We start from the raw sequence: 16,038 nt of genomic DNA, 5'->3' as shown, positions 1-16,038 counted from the left end.
AAACTTCTGCTGGGGCACCTTCTTCCCCTTCTTCCTCACCAACCACCAGCACCGCTCTCCTTCCCCAGCTCAGCTCTTCTCTCCCAAGTCCTTCTCTGCTCAGGTGTTATGTTGATTCTTTGGTATGTTAATGGCAGAGGTGCATCTATTGTCCCTCTAATGGCCCCTTGGCTGGTTTTGGAGCAGGGGGAGCTTCTCAGCTTCTTACCGGAGCCAGCCCTGAGGCCCTTCCCCCACTACCAAAAAATCCACCAAACCAAACTGGAACACACACAAATGCAGAAAAGGATACGGCTTGCTACCAAAATTGAACCTGAGAAATACAGAATGCTATGGGCATGCACTGGCAGCTGTTTACAGAGTTTTGAGACAATCTGGATTTTTTATTGCCATGGGTGTACATGTAACAAAGATGACAGCACTTGCTGCTTCTGGTGCACCTTTCAACACATCATGCTGCTGAAGCTTACAGGAGCGCAGCTCAGGGCAGAAACCAAGTGCAGGGAGGAATCATGATGTGAAACAGTAAGTGAACAAACTTCTGTTTCTAACAACTGCCGCAGCTGCCAGAGCACCACAAAGACCATAGTTGGGGTTTTGCTGTTTCCTTCTCCCTGGAGAGCAGGGCTCTACATGCACCTGGCAGTACACACCCTCCACATTGGAGCTTCCTTGGGAGGCTCACAAGTGCATCCCACCACAGTGCACATTGCTGCCACTACAACTCTGATAGGGTGGTCAGTCACAGACTGTCCTCCATCACTTTCACAGTCTGTTTTTCTGTTTGTCACTAATCACACTCAAAAGAACTGGTCATTTGTATTCTCAAAAGTTTCCCACAAATTGTATTATTAAATTCCTTAAACACTGCCGCCCATTCCTAATCCCCTTTTGCCAACATCCCTTTCAGGAAAAATTGCTGCACACCATGGTGCCTGATTTATATTTAATTTTGAAAACAGGAAGTAAAGGGATTAAAGTTGGGGATAAAAACACTCACTCTTTAATGCATTTTTTCACATAATAGCTTTTTAGTTGCCATGGGCACTGTTCACTGACCCTTAGCCCCTGAATGCACTTCTTTTTTCATTAGTGACATCTTTTAAACAGACTTCATAGAGAACAAATGAGGGAAAATAACCTCATGTTCAACTGCTCTCAAAGCAAGAAAACAGATTTGCTTCCCTTTCAATCCATTCTCTCCCTTTTGCAGTTTCAACACTGAAATATGAACTAAGAGTTTGAACATGGGCAAGAGAAACCTGAAAGATGCAGAAACAAATAGGGCTCATACAGTAGGATCCGACTGCTCCCCATGAGGCAGGTGTTCACAAACAGAGCAGTTTCCTCAGATTAATATAGACATGTACTGGATAATGTCACCTTAGTGCCTGAATAACAGGCTGAAATACAAATGATGTAACGCTCTAACTCTGCTTGGCTCCTTCTTTCCTCATCAAGTAAACATTCTCTGTTAGAAAAAATCATAATTAAGATAATTTATTTCCTGTAAGAAAGGTACTATGTATTGTGTTTCTTGATTCACAAAATAAGCCTAAACCAAATAGTGAAAAATGAAAGGAAACAAAAGGAAAAACTGTAAATAAATGTTAAATTGAATTAAATAAACTACAGATACCAGGTAGAGAAAATCATCAGACATTGTTTTCCATTCATGCCCTCCACTAAATCTAAACCCTGGTGTAAAATTTGTTTATAACAAAATCTTAAAACAAACTGGTTGTTTCATTGATTGTAAGAAAATAACAGAATGTGGTTACAATTAAAAAACCTGCTTCTACTTTAAAATAATGTAGTGAGTGAACAATCAAGAAGTGTGCAGTATTGTAAGAAGTAAGAGCTCTGCATTATTTTGCTGAGGAAATAGTGTATTTGCCCACAAAATACAAAAGTAGACAATCTCTCAAAACTTTATCGAAAACTCCACATTAAACTGTAATGAAAACATTTCTGTATCTTATTTCCAGAGAAATACTGTTCAGTAGTGGAATATCACATACTTTTTTTCCATCTCATGTAATTTCTCATTGTAAAATGGACAAGTTCATATACATTATAGATAAAAGGGCTCTACAAGAAAAGAGATAAATTGTTAGAAAAGGGATATAAAATAACTGGGCTTCAGAGGAATAGAGTCATTGAGATTTGCCTCTAAATGGGGAGATTTGATATCCCTTTTTTGCTAATATGGGGGTTGCACAGTGGCTGAAGAGCAAGATCTGCAGGATCATTACTAGCTGTGCAAGGTGGACTCTGTAAAGCCCCCTCAGTCCAGATGGGAATCCTGGTCAAGGTCAGCACAGGCCACTTACAAGATAATTCCAGGAATTGCTTTGGCCAGATGATCTATGTCCTTACTCGGTTATTTCCAGCATGCTCCACACCTAGTGTACTGCTCTGCTCTACCAGCCTCTACTATAGCCTGAAGTAAGACTGGATATGGCTGAGCTGTAACACAGCCTGCTCCAGCTCAGCAGTGCAGTGTAGCACCTCTTTAACATACTGCAATCAGGAAAAGAATTCTGAAAACATCCAGCTATTGCTAGCTGGAACAATAAAAGCAACATAGCAAAAATCCTGAACAAATAGCCACAGGATTAGAGGCTCTGATTTCCTGTCATTTCTTCATCCTCAGCACAGTAACACCTGAAAAGATCTCCTTCCAATCAGATAGTACAGGAACAAATCTTAAAGAGTTCATCCTAATTCAGAGAATGTTTTGACAATTCCTCAAAAGCTACTGTTCAGCCATCATTTTACAATTGACCAATCTGAGTCAAAAAGGATGCTTATTAGGCAGAAATGGACCAATTTGGAACCCTGTGCACATACAAATCCCATATCTCCTGAGCTCTCAGCACCCCCATCATTCCTTAGTGATTTGGCAAATGTCCCATACAGACTACAATGCAAAGAAACCTCCACCAAGTGCAGACAACTTTCTGAAATGTCCTTTGGACTGCCTGTTACAGAGCTATACCTCTGTGAGACATTTGCTCTCTGGCCGAGATGGTGCAAAAATTCTTTCCCAGAAAAAGCCAGGAAAATAGACACAAGCACAATTGCTATGTTAGACTATGAGTAAGTACAGATCAAATAAATAAATCATAGAATCACAGAGTCATTAAGGTTGGAAGGCACTTTAAAGATCATCAAATTCCAACCCCCCTGCCATGAGCAGGGAACCCTACCACTAGACCCGGTTGCAACCTCATCCAACCTGCCATTAAAAACCTCCAGGGATGGGGAATCAACAACATCCCTGGGCAACCCATTCCAGTTCCTCACCACCCTTATAGTGAAGAATTTCTTCCTAAAATCTAACCTAAATCTCCCCTCTCTCAGTTTAAAATCATCACCCTTTGTCCTATCACTGTCTTCTCTGATGAAAAGTCCCTCCCCAGCTTTCCTGTAGGCCTCTTCAGGTACTGGAAGGTGCTATAAGGTCTCCCCGGAGCCTTCTCTTCTCTCAGCTGAACAGCCCCAACTCTCTCAGCCTGTCTTCACAGCAGAGGTGCTCCAGGCCTTGGATCATCTTGGTGGCCCTTCTCTGGACCCTCTCCAGCAGGTCTATATCCTTCTTGTGCTGAGGGCACCAGAACTGGACACAGTGCTCCAGGTGGGGTCTGACCAGATTCTCATCTGCTACCACCCCCAAGTCCTTCTCCTCAGGACTGTTCTCCAGCCATTCTCCCCCCAGCCTGTATTTGTGCCTGGGGTTGTGCTGACTCAGGTGCAGGACCTTCCACTTGGCCTCATTGAACTTCATGAGGTTGGCACTGGCCCCCCTCTCCAGCCCATCAGGGTCCCTCTGGATGGTGTCCCTTCCTTCTAGGGTGTCAACCACACCACACAGCTTGATATCATCATCCAACTTGCTAAGGATACACTCAATCCCACTGTCCATGTCTCCAACAAAGGTGTTAAACAGCACTGGTCTCAGTTCTGACCCCTGAGGGACACCACTCATCACCTGCCTCCACTTGGACACTGAACCATTGACCACAACTCTCTGGGTGCAGCCATCCAGCCAGTCTCTTATCCACCGACTGGTCCATCTGTCAAATCCATGTCTTGTCAGTTTGGAGACCAGGATGTCATGTGGGACAGTGTCAAACACCTTGCACAAATCTAGGCAGATGGCATCAGTTGCTCTGCAACCATCCACCATCTCTGTAGCCTTGTTGTAGAAGGCCACCAAATTGCTCAGGCATGACTTGCCCTTAGTGAAGCCATGTTGGCTGTCACCAGTCACCTCTTTATTTTCCATGTGCCTTAGCAGAATTTTCAGGAGGATCTGCTCCATGATCTTGCCTGGCACAGAGGTGAGACTGACCAGCCTGTAGTTCCCTGGGTCTTCCTTTTTCCCCTTTTTAAAAATAGGGCCTATATTCCCTTTTTTCCATTTGGTGGCAACCTCAGCAGGCTGCCATGTCCTCTCAAATATGATGGACAGAGGCTTAGCAGCTTCATCTGCCAGCTCCTTCCGGACCTGTGGATAGGTCCCACCAGGTCCTACAGACTTGGACATCTTCTGGTTCTTTAGATGGTCATGAACCTGCTCTACACCTATGGTGTGGAGTAATTCACTCTCTCAGTCCCTGCTTTCACCTGCTGTGGCCTTTCTGTTGAGGCTGGAGCACTTGCCAGGGAAGACTGAAGCAAAGAAGTCATTGAGGATCTCAGCCTTCTCAATATCCTGTGTTGCTACCTAGCCTACTTTCTCCTTGGTTGTCCTTTTCTTCCCAACATATCTATAGAAGCTTCTCTTATTGTTCTTAACATCCCTGGTGAGATCTAATTCTAGTAGGGATTTGGCTCTCCTCACCTGATCCCCAGCTGCTTGGACAACCTCTCTGTAATCTTCCCAGGGTACCTGCCCTAGTTTCCACCCCCTGTTTGCTTCCTTCTGAAGGTTGAGCTTTTCTAGGAGCTGAAGCGTGTGGTGCTTAGACTTAACACCACACACTTCAGCTGATCTACACTCCTCTGCATACTGCTGAAAACTCCAGTAGCAACCCAAGAATATCACTTACTGTAGTACACATCTGCTGAAGTGTTAAGCTATCTGGACTGCTGAATCGATGCATGGTCAAATCGTCCTCAAGACCCATTTGAATGAACTAAGAAGATACAGGTTTCCAGGAAGCAGGCAGTTTTCAGAGGCAACTGTCAGGTAAGCTTTCAGTATCCCGAAGTTTGTCTATATAGTGTATCAGATCCATAACAAATTTACACAATAAGATCACAGACGTGGTCTGGGCACTGCTAGAAATGCCAGAGAACAAAGAACCATGAGCTGAAAAACTGTATTTTTTGGTATAATTGTCTTTCAGTTCAAGGCCCAGACTAAGACTTTTGCATTCACTTTAACTGGTCCTCTTAATCTTAACTGCTCACATTATCTTCTCCTTTTTTCCGAAAAGATGGAGCTAACCAGTTGTATCCTTATCTATTACACTTTCCTTTAATTAAATTGAAACTTTTTTTTTTTGTCTTTGGCAGGACACACTAGTTTAAAGAACTATTACACATGAGAAGTTTTTCACTCGTATAATTACAGATAAAATTAAAATAATATCTAAAAGCATAGCCATTTCATTGTTCAGACGATAAGATAATGTTACTAAACTGATTTGTTCTTGCCAAACAGCTGTCTGAAATTAAAGCAAACTTTTGTCCTTTTTAAAAATTATCTCTTATCTGTTTGAAAATGTTTCTTTTTAAAAAGAGAAAACCTTTTAAAAAGGCATTAGGCATTGCAGATGTTCATGACAAACTCTACAGGAAGCCAGTGGAAGGTCCACTTCATTCACAGTGGGACTTGCACAATAATACTTGAAAAGGGATTAAATATTTCCTTTAGATTTAGATTCAGAACTACAGATTCCTTAATCATGGCTCCTGAAGAAATAGCTAATTGTTTTTCATGGTATACTGGTATGAAAAAGACAATGTTCGATTACTTGTACAAGGCTGAGTGCTAGCTCAGACAACAGATAGATTTTGATGAAGATAATAATGGTAGATTCACCTTCTATATTGGTTTCAAATCACAGGGTATGTAATAGTGCACTCTGGATTTTGTTAATTATATCTTGCATAATTTCATTTTCAGTAACTTCAATTAAAAAATAAGAGTTATGGATACCTATTTCAAGTATTCTATCACCAGTTTACAGATGAAATAAATCCACTGTTTACTGAAAACACAAAGAATAACCAACTGAAAATAAGTATATTTGTGTCAAGTAGTGCCCTATTTTTTTATTAGTCAGAGACTGCACAAGATGACTTAAAGGAACAAAACTACTCAGCCCTGTCAAAGATACCAAAGCAAAGCTCTCCACTGTAGCCTTCCTTATTAAAGCTGTCCTACTAGTAAGAACTACAGGATCTAACAGGCATAATGATTCGCCCTGACTACACGTAGCCAGTATTTCTAGCACTAACAGCTGCACTTAATATTATAGGTGGACAATTTGCAAAGCCAGTCCATACTCAGAACAAAGAGTAGCAATGCAAAAATGGCTTTGATATTTCATGGACTTAGAAAATAGTGCTAGTCGTTTTTTCAGAATAAATAATATGAAGATTATCTGAAGCAAATACCTGGCTCACTCATAATTCCATTTTCCTTACTTTTTCTTCTGATTCTCTGCATTTCCACAAAGCAAGCCAAGAACTATATTGTTTTCACTGGGTATTTGAAAGAAAAAATGAAATAGCTATTTCAATCCGTGAATTTTGACTCCTCCGCTTCCTTTCCCTTAAGAAATCCTGCATGTTTACTATTGATTCTGGGAAACCATTAGTTTAGGCTGTTACATCCCATCTTCATAGGAAACCTGGTAGTTCAGGAAGTGACTCAGCTGAGTGCTGGATTTCTCTCCTTTTTAGTTACTGGTCTACCTTGAAAATGCACGGAAGATTTAAAAAGCTGAACAGTTTTTAGGTAATTATCGATGTTAGGTGAAAAGGTAAATGGTTCGTGAGAGCCTAAATTAATATAAGGTCCAGGCTAGATAAGATTAGCAAACACACAGTATGTCAGATGTTTAGCTGGGATTTGCCTATATGCATAAATATGCTTTCTAAATTGAGAATTTAGTTGAACTCTGAATATGCAAAAAATTAATGAAAGAAACAGGGTGAAAGATGAGAGAAAACAAGAGTATCTGGGGCAGAACAAAGTCCCGTGACGGGCCTTACCACAGCATACACAGCTCAGTTGTCTACAGATGTTCAGTTTCAGTTTTATATCATAGAGATCTAAAGCTACACTGGTGGAAGACAGCATAAGAAAGGAAACTGAAAGAGAAAATTATTCTAAAAATGGAATGAGAAAAGACAAAAAGGACAATACTTAAGGCTAGGAAGACTTAGGGATATTTTAAAGTATCAATTTACAATCACAGAATCATAGAATGTTTTGGGCTGGAAGGAACCTTGAAGATAATCTAGTTCCAACCACCCTGCCATGGGCAGGGACATCGCCCAGGAGACCAGGTTGCTCAAATTCCCATCCAACCTGACTTTGAACACTGTCAGGGAGGGGGCATCCACAGCTCCTCTGGGCAACCTGTTCCAGTGTCATAACACCAGCCTCAAAGGAAAGAATTTCTTCCTAAGATCTAATCTAAATCATGGAATCATAGATGTGAAAAGTCTTGCTGAAGTCAAGGTAAATTACATTTGCTACTCTCCCCTCATCCAGCCAATCAGTTATGTTATCATAGATGGTTAGCAGATTAGTCAAGCATGAGTTACCCTTGGTAAATCCATGTTGACCACTCCCAATAACTTCCTGTTCTTCAACATGCTTAGAGATGATGTCCAGAACAAGTTGCTCCATCACCTTCCCAGAGACTGAGGTGAGACCCACTGGTCTGTTGCTCCCTGGGTTCTCCTTCTTGCCCTTTTTGAAGACTAGAGTGATGGCATCTCTCGTGTTCTCCATGGCCTTTCAAAGATGATGGAGAGTGTCCCAGCAATAACATCTGCCAGCTCTCTCAGCACTCACGGGTGCATCCCATCAGGGCCCATGGACTCATTCTTTAATATTAGGGTGATGGATCACTGGAAAAGGCTGCCTAGAGAGGTCAGGGGGACATCCCTGAAGACTTTCAAGGTCAGGCTTGATGGGGCTCTGAGCAATCTGCTCTAGTTGGAGATGTCTTTGCTTATTGTAGGGGGTTGTACTAGATGATCATTAGAGATCCCTTCCAACCCAAGACAGTATAGATTCTATGACTTATGAATGTCCAGGTAGTCCAAGCAGTCTCTAACCTGGTCCTTGTCTACTGAGGGAAGTTCTTGTCTCTCCAGATCCTTACCCTTGCCTCCAGGGTCTGGGATTCATGACAGATGGCTGTAGCAGTGAAGACCCAAGTAAAGGAGGCATTCAGTAAATCTGCCTTCTCTGAGTCTTCCACCACTAAGGTGTCCTCCTCATTCACCAGTGGGCCTACATTTTCCCTTGGCTTCCTTTTTCTACTGATATACTAAAAAAACCCTCTTCTTTTTCTCTTTAACTGTAGTGACCAAGTTCAATTCTGCTTGGGCTTTGGCCCTTCTAATTTTCCTCCTGCATAGCTTCATGACATCTTGGTATTCTTCATAGGTTGCCAACCCCCTTTTCCAAAGGCTGTAAACCTTCCTTTTGTTCCTGAGGTCCAGTCAAAGGTCTCTGTTTAGCCAGGCTGGTCTTCCCCATTGGCTTGTCTTTTGGGACTTGGGGATGGCCTTCTCCTCTGCCTTTAAGAGTTCCTCCTTGAAGTATGACCAGCCTTCCTGGGCTCCTTTGTCCTTCAGGACTGTCTCCCAAGTGACACTCTCAACTGTGCTCTGAAACAGGCCGAAGTCTGCCCTTTGGAAGTCCAAAGTGGCAGTTCTGCTGGCTCCCACCCTTGCTTCTCCAAGAATTGAGAACTTTTATCACTTCATGATCACTTTACTCAAGACAACCTCCAACCTTTACATCCCCCACAAGACCTTCACTGTTAACAAGCAGCACGTCTAGCAGGACACTTTCCTTAGTTGGCTCCCTCACCAGCTGTGTCAGAAAGTTGTCTTTCACACACTCCAGGAACCTCCAGGACTGTTCCCTCTCTGCTGTATTTCATTTCCAGCACACATCTGGGAAGCTGAAGTCTCTTCCAGTTTGAAACCATTTCCCCACATCTTTTCATTACACGTCCTTGTAAAAAGTCCCTCCCCAGCTTTCCTGTAGCCCCGTCAGATACTAGAAGGCTGTTGTAAGGGCTCCCTGGAGCCTTCTCTTCTCCAGACCAAACAACCCCAACTCTCTCAGCCTTTCTTCACAGGAGAGGTGCGCCAGCCCTCTGGTCATCTTTGTTGTCATCCTCTGGACTCACTCCAGGAGCTCCATCTCCTTCTTGTGTTGAGGACTCCAGAACTGGATGTAGTATTCCAGGTGGGGTCTCACCAGAGCAGAGTAGAGGGGCAGAATCCCCTCCCTGGCCCTGCTGGCCACACTTCTTTTGATGCAGCCCAGGATGCAGTTGGCTTTCTGGGCTGCGAGCACTCCTCCAATCCATTCTCTGCTCAGCCTCGATTCGTGCTTTGGTTTGCCCTGACTCATGTGCTGGACCTTGCACTTGGCTCTGTTGAACTCCATGCAGTTGTCTAATAGTGGCTGACGTTTCAGGTGAAAGAGTGAGAAACTGCAAATAAGCAGTACAGAATAACCATACTTTCCCCTAATTTACGTGGCTTGATGCTGAATTCTATCCTGAAGCATGATCTTGAAGCACCAATATCCCTTAAAATTCTTATGTTTATTTTTAACCCTGTCTCGTTACCAACAAAAATATCCAGTTCCCTTTGAATCTTACATGGCTTAGCTTCCATTATATGCTGTGGTAATAAAAATCACATGGTAATTGTTCAACTTAAAAAAAATATTTTGAGATTGTTTGCCTTTCAAAGTTGAAAGGAGAAGAGGACAAAGAAGGGGACAGGTTTTAATGCTCATTGTAGTCCAGGGGCATTCTTCAGCATCACTTAATGCTCTCATTTTGGATGCTGGCTGGTTTCTATAACTGACTTCCCTGCTTAGGAGAAGGGAAGCATCCTCCCCAAGGGAAGATGAAATCCAGGCACAGTCAGCAATTTTTACTTTTTAAAATAAGATAGGAAGCACTGCTTTTTATCCTACCAAAATACTTTTAAACTAGACTGGATATTATAATGCATAGAGATTATACTTAAAATGTTTAGCTAGGCATTTTTAGCATCTGTTCCCAAGTGTTTGCCTGGCATCTGTGTATATGTTTGCTCTTATGTTCATGAGGAATTTTACAAATTACACAAAGAGGACTAAAGCAGATATGGGGTCTTCTTACTCTTCTGCTTTCCTTTGAAAAGTAAATGAAAGTTTGTTGTACTGTCCAGTAAACTGCTTGCATTAAATGGATTTGTGTTGTGATCTTCTTGGTCTATTTTATTTCATCCCATCATCTGGAGAGACTCCTAATTAAATGTATTCGGTGGATGGCCAAAGGCTGGGTGTTGGGAGGAGAAGGGGAACAGTGGCTGCCTTAAAATAATTGCAGACAAGGATTATTGTTTTACAGGGTAAGCAAAATCAAAACGTATCAACAAAAGTTGCTTAAAATAATTCAGAGATGGAAATTTACCTATATGACATTGCATTGTTTGGCCCCATCTTGGAGGCCGAAGAAAAGGGTCAAAACTTTAAAAACAGATCTACAAAATGTGGGCTGAAGACTCAATGCAGAGTCTAGCACAGCAAGTAGCTGATTCTGCTGTTACGAATATAATACCTCCTGATATTTTAAGTCTATGCGACATCAAAGACACATTTGCAGGTATAATCTTGGAAAGCCAACTACTTAAGACACCACAATGATGTCACTTAGTGTGTAAGGGGAGGTTAAAAGGAGGATTAAAGCAGTTGGGTACAAAACATTAAAAGAATCCATCGCTAACACGGTGTGACAGCAAAGGGGTTTCATTCTTCTTAACAGAATAGATCCCTAGGGCTGGAGCTATTACTCCATTCTCTCTTCATCACCTTGGAATTATGGTTATGTTTGATTAATTCACATTCTTCTAAAGACTTTTTGATGTTAAGCCAATTTTCACTTTTAATTAATGCCATAAATAACATTATTCATTATTAAAAGATTGTTTCTTAATATTTATTATTGCCAGGAAATATTTCAAATACCAAAGCCTGATGTTAGGTAGCAATCATAAGTTCTCAAAGGTTCAGTAACACTGCTTGTACCATGTAAACATTATAAATTGCTAATTTTATCCGTGCTTTAAGTATCTGACTTAATAAATGCCACAATTTTTCTTTTATTTTTGTGAAGATTTGGCTTATTTCTCCTTCCATGTATTAATGCATCTCAGGTGATGAGCAAAAATAAATCCTTAACATACAGGGATGAAAAATTAAATTTTATGTCTAGAACATGCCCATAAAGAGTCTGCTGAGGAGTAAGTAGAGCCAGGTTTAAACTGTTTGTCATGAAGTTGGAAAGGAAAATGAGCAAAATAAAATAGTGAATGAAACACAGGAAGGAAAATCCCACATAGTATTGCAATCTGAAAAAGTGAGAGTGAGGAGGTAGCATGGTACTTCACTGTCAGTTAGAGTAATGTTACAGTCCAGTTTAATACCTGTATTCAAGTTCATTATGCCAGTTTTAGTAGAGACATCACACACAATTTTCTCAGAATGCAAGGTCTTGATCAGCATTTACATTTACATGTTTCCAAAAGACAGTGTCTGGGTGACTGAGTTGCCCTCCTGAGACAGGCAAAAAAGGGCTCTCAGACCTCCGTCAGCAGTCCTGCCTGCTGGGACAGGAGCAGAGGAGCCAAAGCACTGCTTATTAAGGTGAAAATGAATGCTCATTTACTTCACCTCTGATCCAGAAATGGGCACTCATAAGTTTAAAGGGAATTCCTCAGGAATACTACAGGTCAGTCCCTCAGAGGCTGATATGCAGGTCTCTGCTGCCATGTCCTACTTCAACAAACTACTGAAAAAAACCTTACCCTTTGAATTTATGTTCTGCAGATTTTAAGACTGCCACATGGTGCTTCCAAGGCTGTACAAAGAAATTTTTAATTTATTTTTTTTTTCCTACTTTCTACAAAGGGCTGTGCATTTGATTATAAAACTTCTGAACTCTAACTTGTTTTACCTGGGACTGACATCTCCAAGGTTCATCTACACTTACACTAGTTTATGCATGTTCCCCTTTTATCAGGATCAGTTTCCTTTAAAATGAAAGCTTAGATTTTTATCCTCACTGACCTAAACAATCTAAGGGAATAGTGCCAGTGATTAAAGGATGTGTGATGCAAAAAGCTCAGAAAAAAAATCATTCTCTTATGTCACAACTCCGCTCTTCAAAGATGTGCTTATACATACAAACAGCTGCTGATTCATGGACTTGACATCCACAGGGAACTGGTGTTGTTAAATATCTTGGTGTTTGACATTGTCTGGCATATGGAAATATAATTCAGAGCTTAATCTTTCATACTGTGCATCTGCTCTCAAAATCTAACCTTCCATCTGAGTCTGGCCATGTAAACTAGACTTTGTATCACTACGTATTTACCACATGGCAGAACTTTAAAAACAAAAAATTCTGTTTTCAAAATTCTTTTTTATTGCTTCATTATGTATGTTTAGTGATTAATCATCACATCAGAAAATAAAAAGTATTAAAACAGGTAGAGTCATTAAGTCAAAGATGAGATTGTAATATATATAAGAACTTTATCTTTTCTTTTCCATTAATGTTTTTTTCTAATCAACAGTCCGAAACTAGCACAGTTATGCACAGAGGCATTGAAACATCCAGTATTAGAACACTGACTTCTCCAGTCAACATGGTAGAAAATTTACCTTTTTCCTGACTTGTTGGTCTTTGGAAGAATGGGCTTTCACATGCTTTCTCAGGGAACTTGGATCTGTGTATCGTTTAGCACATCCTGGAATCTGACATGCATAAGGTTTCTAAGTCAAAAAGAAAAAGGATAAAGCCACTGTTACATCACAGTTTATTTTAACTGAAGATAATCCCTTTTGAGCCTTGGGATGCTGCAATAGACGTTAATAGACAAAACTGAATGTATACGTTATTGTAAGCAGGATGCTTGCTAATGTATTTGAAAGGGAAAGGAGGAAAGTAAGGCTTCCAAGGAAGACAAACCAAAGGAAAGCTTTAATTATGGCACCTTTTGTTGTTACCTTTAAAAAAAAAATAAATCAGTATAGTATTTTTTTATTAGTATTGCAAGTTATACTCACAATTTTTCCACCCTCAGAGCAATCTTTGACTTAATCAGAAATTACATTCGTTAGTGAATCAGGTAAAGAAACTGCAGTAAATGCCCAGACAGTGTGTTTAGCATTATAGAAGAATCTGCTTCAGAAAAAGAGAACAAAAAGAAGTGTTAGTTTACTACTTTACAAAGAGAGCAAGCAAAAAGCAAAGCAAGAATTGTACACTGAAATTTAAAAAATATTACACACAAAATACACATTTTATTGTGAAGTACAAGACAAGCTCCTTCAGCTCACATTTTCTAATAACATGTCATTTTAGGAAGATACCAGTCCTGTAATGTGTTTATTGCTTTCTTAAGAGAAAGCTGAATAATTCTAACCCACCAAATAAGTATAAATGTCCATAAATATCTCCCTCTGCCTGTTCTAACCTGTCTGTCTTCCCTGAAGACTTGTTGGGTTCACAGTACAGAGTATTAAATGAACATTAGTTCCAACTGTTTGCTGAAATAAGCTATTTTGCAATTTAACAATTTATGTTCCACAAAGCATTTCCAAAAACACCTTGTACAAATTACTAGCTTAACAGCCATAATACCAACTATATAGAATTGGTAATTTAAATTTTGTGACAGACATTTATTTCAAATGGCACTGTTCTCTCTTTCTGGACTTCTGCCTTTTGGAAACTGCTTGTCTGACAAAACATCATCTCCCGTTATGAAAGAAAAGTATTTAAACAGATCTCATCTGTGACTCAAATTCACAAGCAACAATTTGTTGGCATGAAAATTTTTAGATTTACAGAATTATTCTTCCTCTCCTGACTTTCTGGTACATGGCCCAGCCTGATGTTTAGCTGAGTTTTTGCCAGAGAATAGCAGTTACTATTGCAGATGGCTTTTGTCTTTCCATAGTGACTTCAGGCTCCCTAAAGATCACCTAAGTTACTGCCTTCACCCACAGCAAAGCCCATGGACCTGTGGCATTTTTATCAACTAGTCTGAGCCATCTTCAACCATGCTTACATTACCGGGCCACATCTGGAACAGCTTAAACAGACTCATCAGACACTTCTCCTTCCTGTCTCTAAGGTTATGGGCTAGCTGCTGCCACCAGGCTTGGGGAAAGTTTAATGTAGAGGGGATTGCAGTGGGACTTCTGCTTCCTTACAGTGTCCAAGTGTGTCCTCTGGTGCTTGGCACGGTCGCTGGAGTTGCTGAATGCTTTCTGGCAGCCAGGGTGCTGACACAGGTATGGTTTTTCACCTGTATGGCTCCTTAAGTGAATCTTGAGATTTTCTAGTCTGGAAAAGGCTTTCTTGCAGCCCTCAAACTAGAAAAGAGAAAGAAATTATTTGAAAGGAAAGTACACACAGAAATCTATAACAGCAAACACCATGCAGGAGGGTGAAAGGTCTTGCAAAGACCTCTGGCCTCCTATAGCTGGATGCCTCTTGAGAGCTGAGGAAACCATCACTTCTCAGTGAGGGTTTTGCTGCAGGATTTGACCCATTTAGAACATGAAAATGTGTATCCTCCCTGTACACAGCTGAAGTAGGAACTACATCCTACTCCCATTGTACAGATGGGACACTGAGACCCAAAGAGAGCAGCCAGCTCTGAGCACAGCACCTCTCAGCCTACCTGGCAAACACAGCCCCAGCTGATGCCCTCAAAAGCAAAATGGTCACTGTGGGGTTCCCAGGTCCTGTGCTAGCTACCCTCATCTCAGCTCTGGGCTTGTTTGGATATTACCAACTGAGCCCAAAGCAGGCATCTCTCAGTAGCAACACAAGCTACAGAGCAACAACAAAATCATGCAGGGAAGTGTCAGTCTGCTCTGCTTTGTGGATGGTGATATAAAAACTAAAATTATTTTTTAAATATTTCTCTATCTTTTCTTTTATCTTGGCTGTTTTACAGTGCACCTTTTTAATGTAATAATTCAGCAAATTCAATCAGATAATCTGTAACAGTGTGATATATTTGTGGCTCTAACTAGTCCCTTTTAAATGCACAGAATGTACCTACTTAGCATCATTATTTTGAGAAGAAGTGAAGCAAGTGAAGCAGTCTTTATCTAATATGTGCTCTACTGTAAGGGTTATGGCCCTCCTTGTTCTGTTGCTGAACCTTTACACCTACTAATGGAATTTAATAGAAAAAACTTTAAAATTATAGAAGCATTGAATAATTTAGGTTGGAAAGACCCCTAGGACTATTGAGTCCAGCTGCAAAGCTAACACTGCCAAGTCCATCACCAAACCATGTCCCTAAGCACCACATCTACACATCTTCTAAATACCACCGTGGACAGTGACTCCACCACTTCCCTGAGCAGCCTGCTCCAATGCATGACAATGCCTTTGGTGCAGAAAGTTTTCCTAATATCCAATCTAAACCTTCCCTGGTGCAACTTAAGGCTCTTAAGGTTTCCTCTCATCCTATCACTTGATACTTGGGAAAAGAGACCAACCTCCACCTTGCTACAACCTCCTTTCCGGTAGCTGTAGAGGTCTCCCTCAACATATGATTTAAGAATGTCAAGTCATTTGAATGTAAAAAGCCTTGGAGAAACCCAAATACATTGTATACCCTCTTTCAAAAAGAGAACTGTAGGCATTTCACAAGAAGTATTTTATATTCCATTCCACACTGATCCCAGGCAGCACTGGGATAAAATTCAGTGCAAGACTCCCTTTGGAAACCAGATTT

The 16,038-nt window shown here is 40.9% G+C and overlaps 1 protein-coding gene across 1 annotated transcript in view; it reads right to left on the bottom strand.

Moving 5' to 3' along the window:
- GLIS3 (GLIS family zinc finger 3) overlaps positions 1-16,038 on the bottom strand; it is a 149,507-nt gene that overhangs the window by 27,387 nt on the left and 106,082 nt on the right. The window contains 2 exon segments of the mRNA XM_009999461.1: positions 12,938-13,048; positions 14,495-14,656. Coding sequence (XP_009997763.1) covers positions 12,938-13,048; positions 14,495-14,656 — 273 coding nt within the window.

This window comes from Chaetura pelagica, unplaced genomic scaffold (assembly GCF_000747805.2).
Source record: "Chaetura pelagica isolate M959 unplaced genomic scaffold, ChaPel_1.0 scaffold636, whole genome shotgun sequence".
In the NCBI taxonomy this organism is placed as follows: domain Eukaryota; kingdom Metazoa; phylum Chordata; class Aves; order Apodiformes; family Apodidae; genus Chaetura; species Chaetura pelagica.
This window is presented reverse-complemented; position numbering and strand designations above follow the sequence as displayed.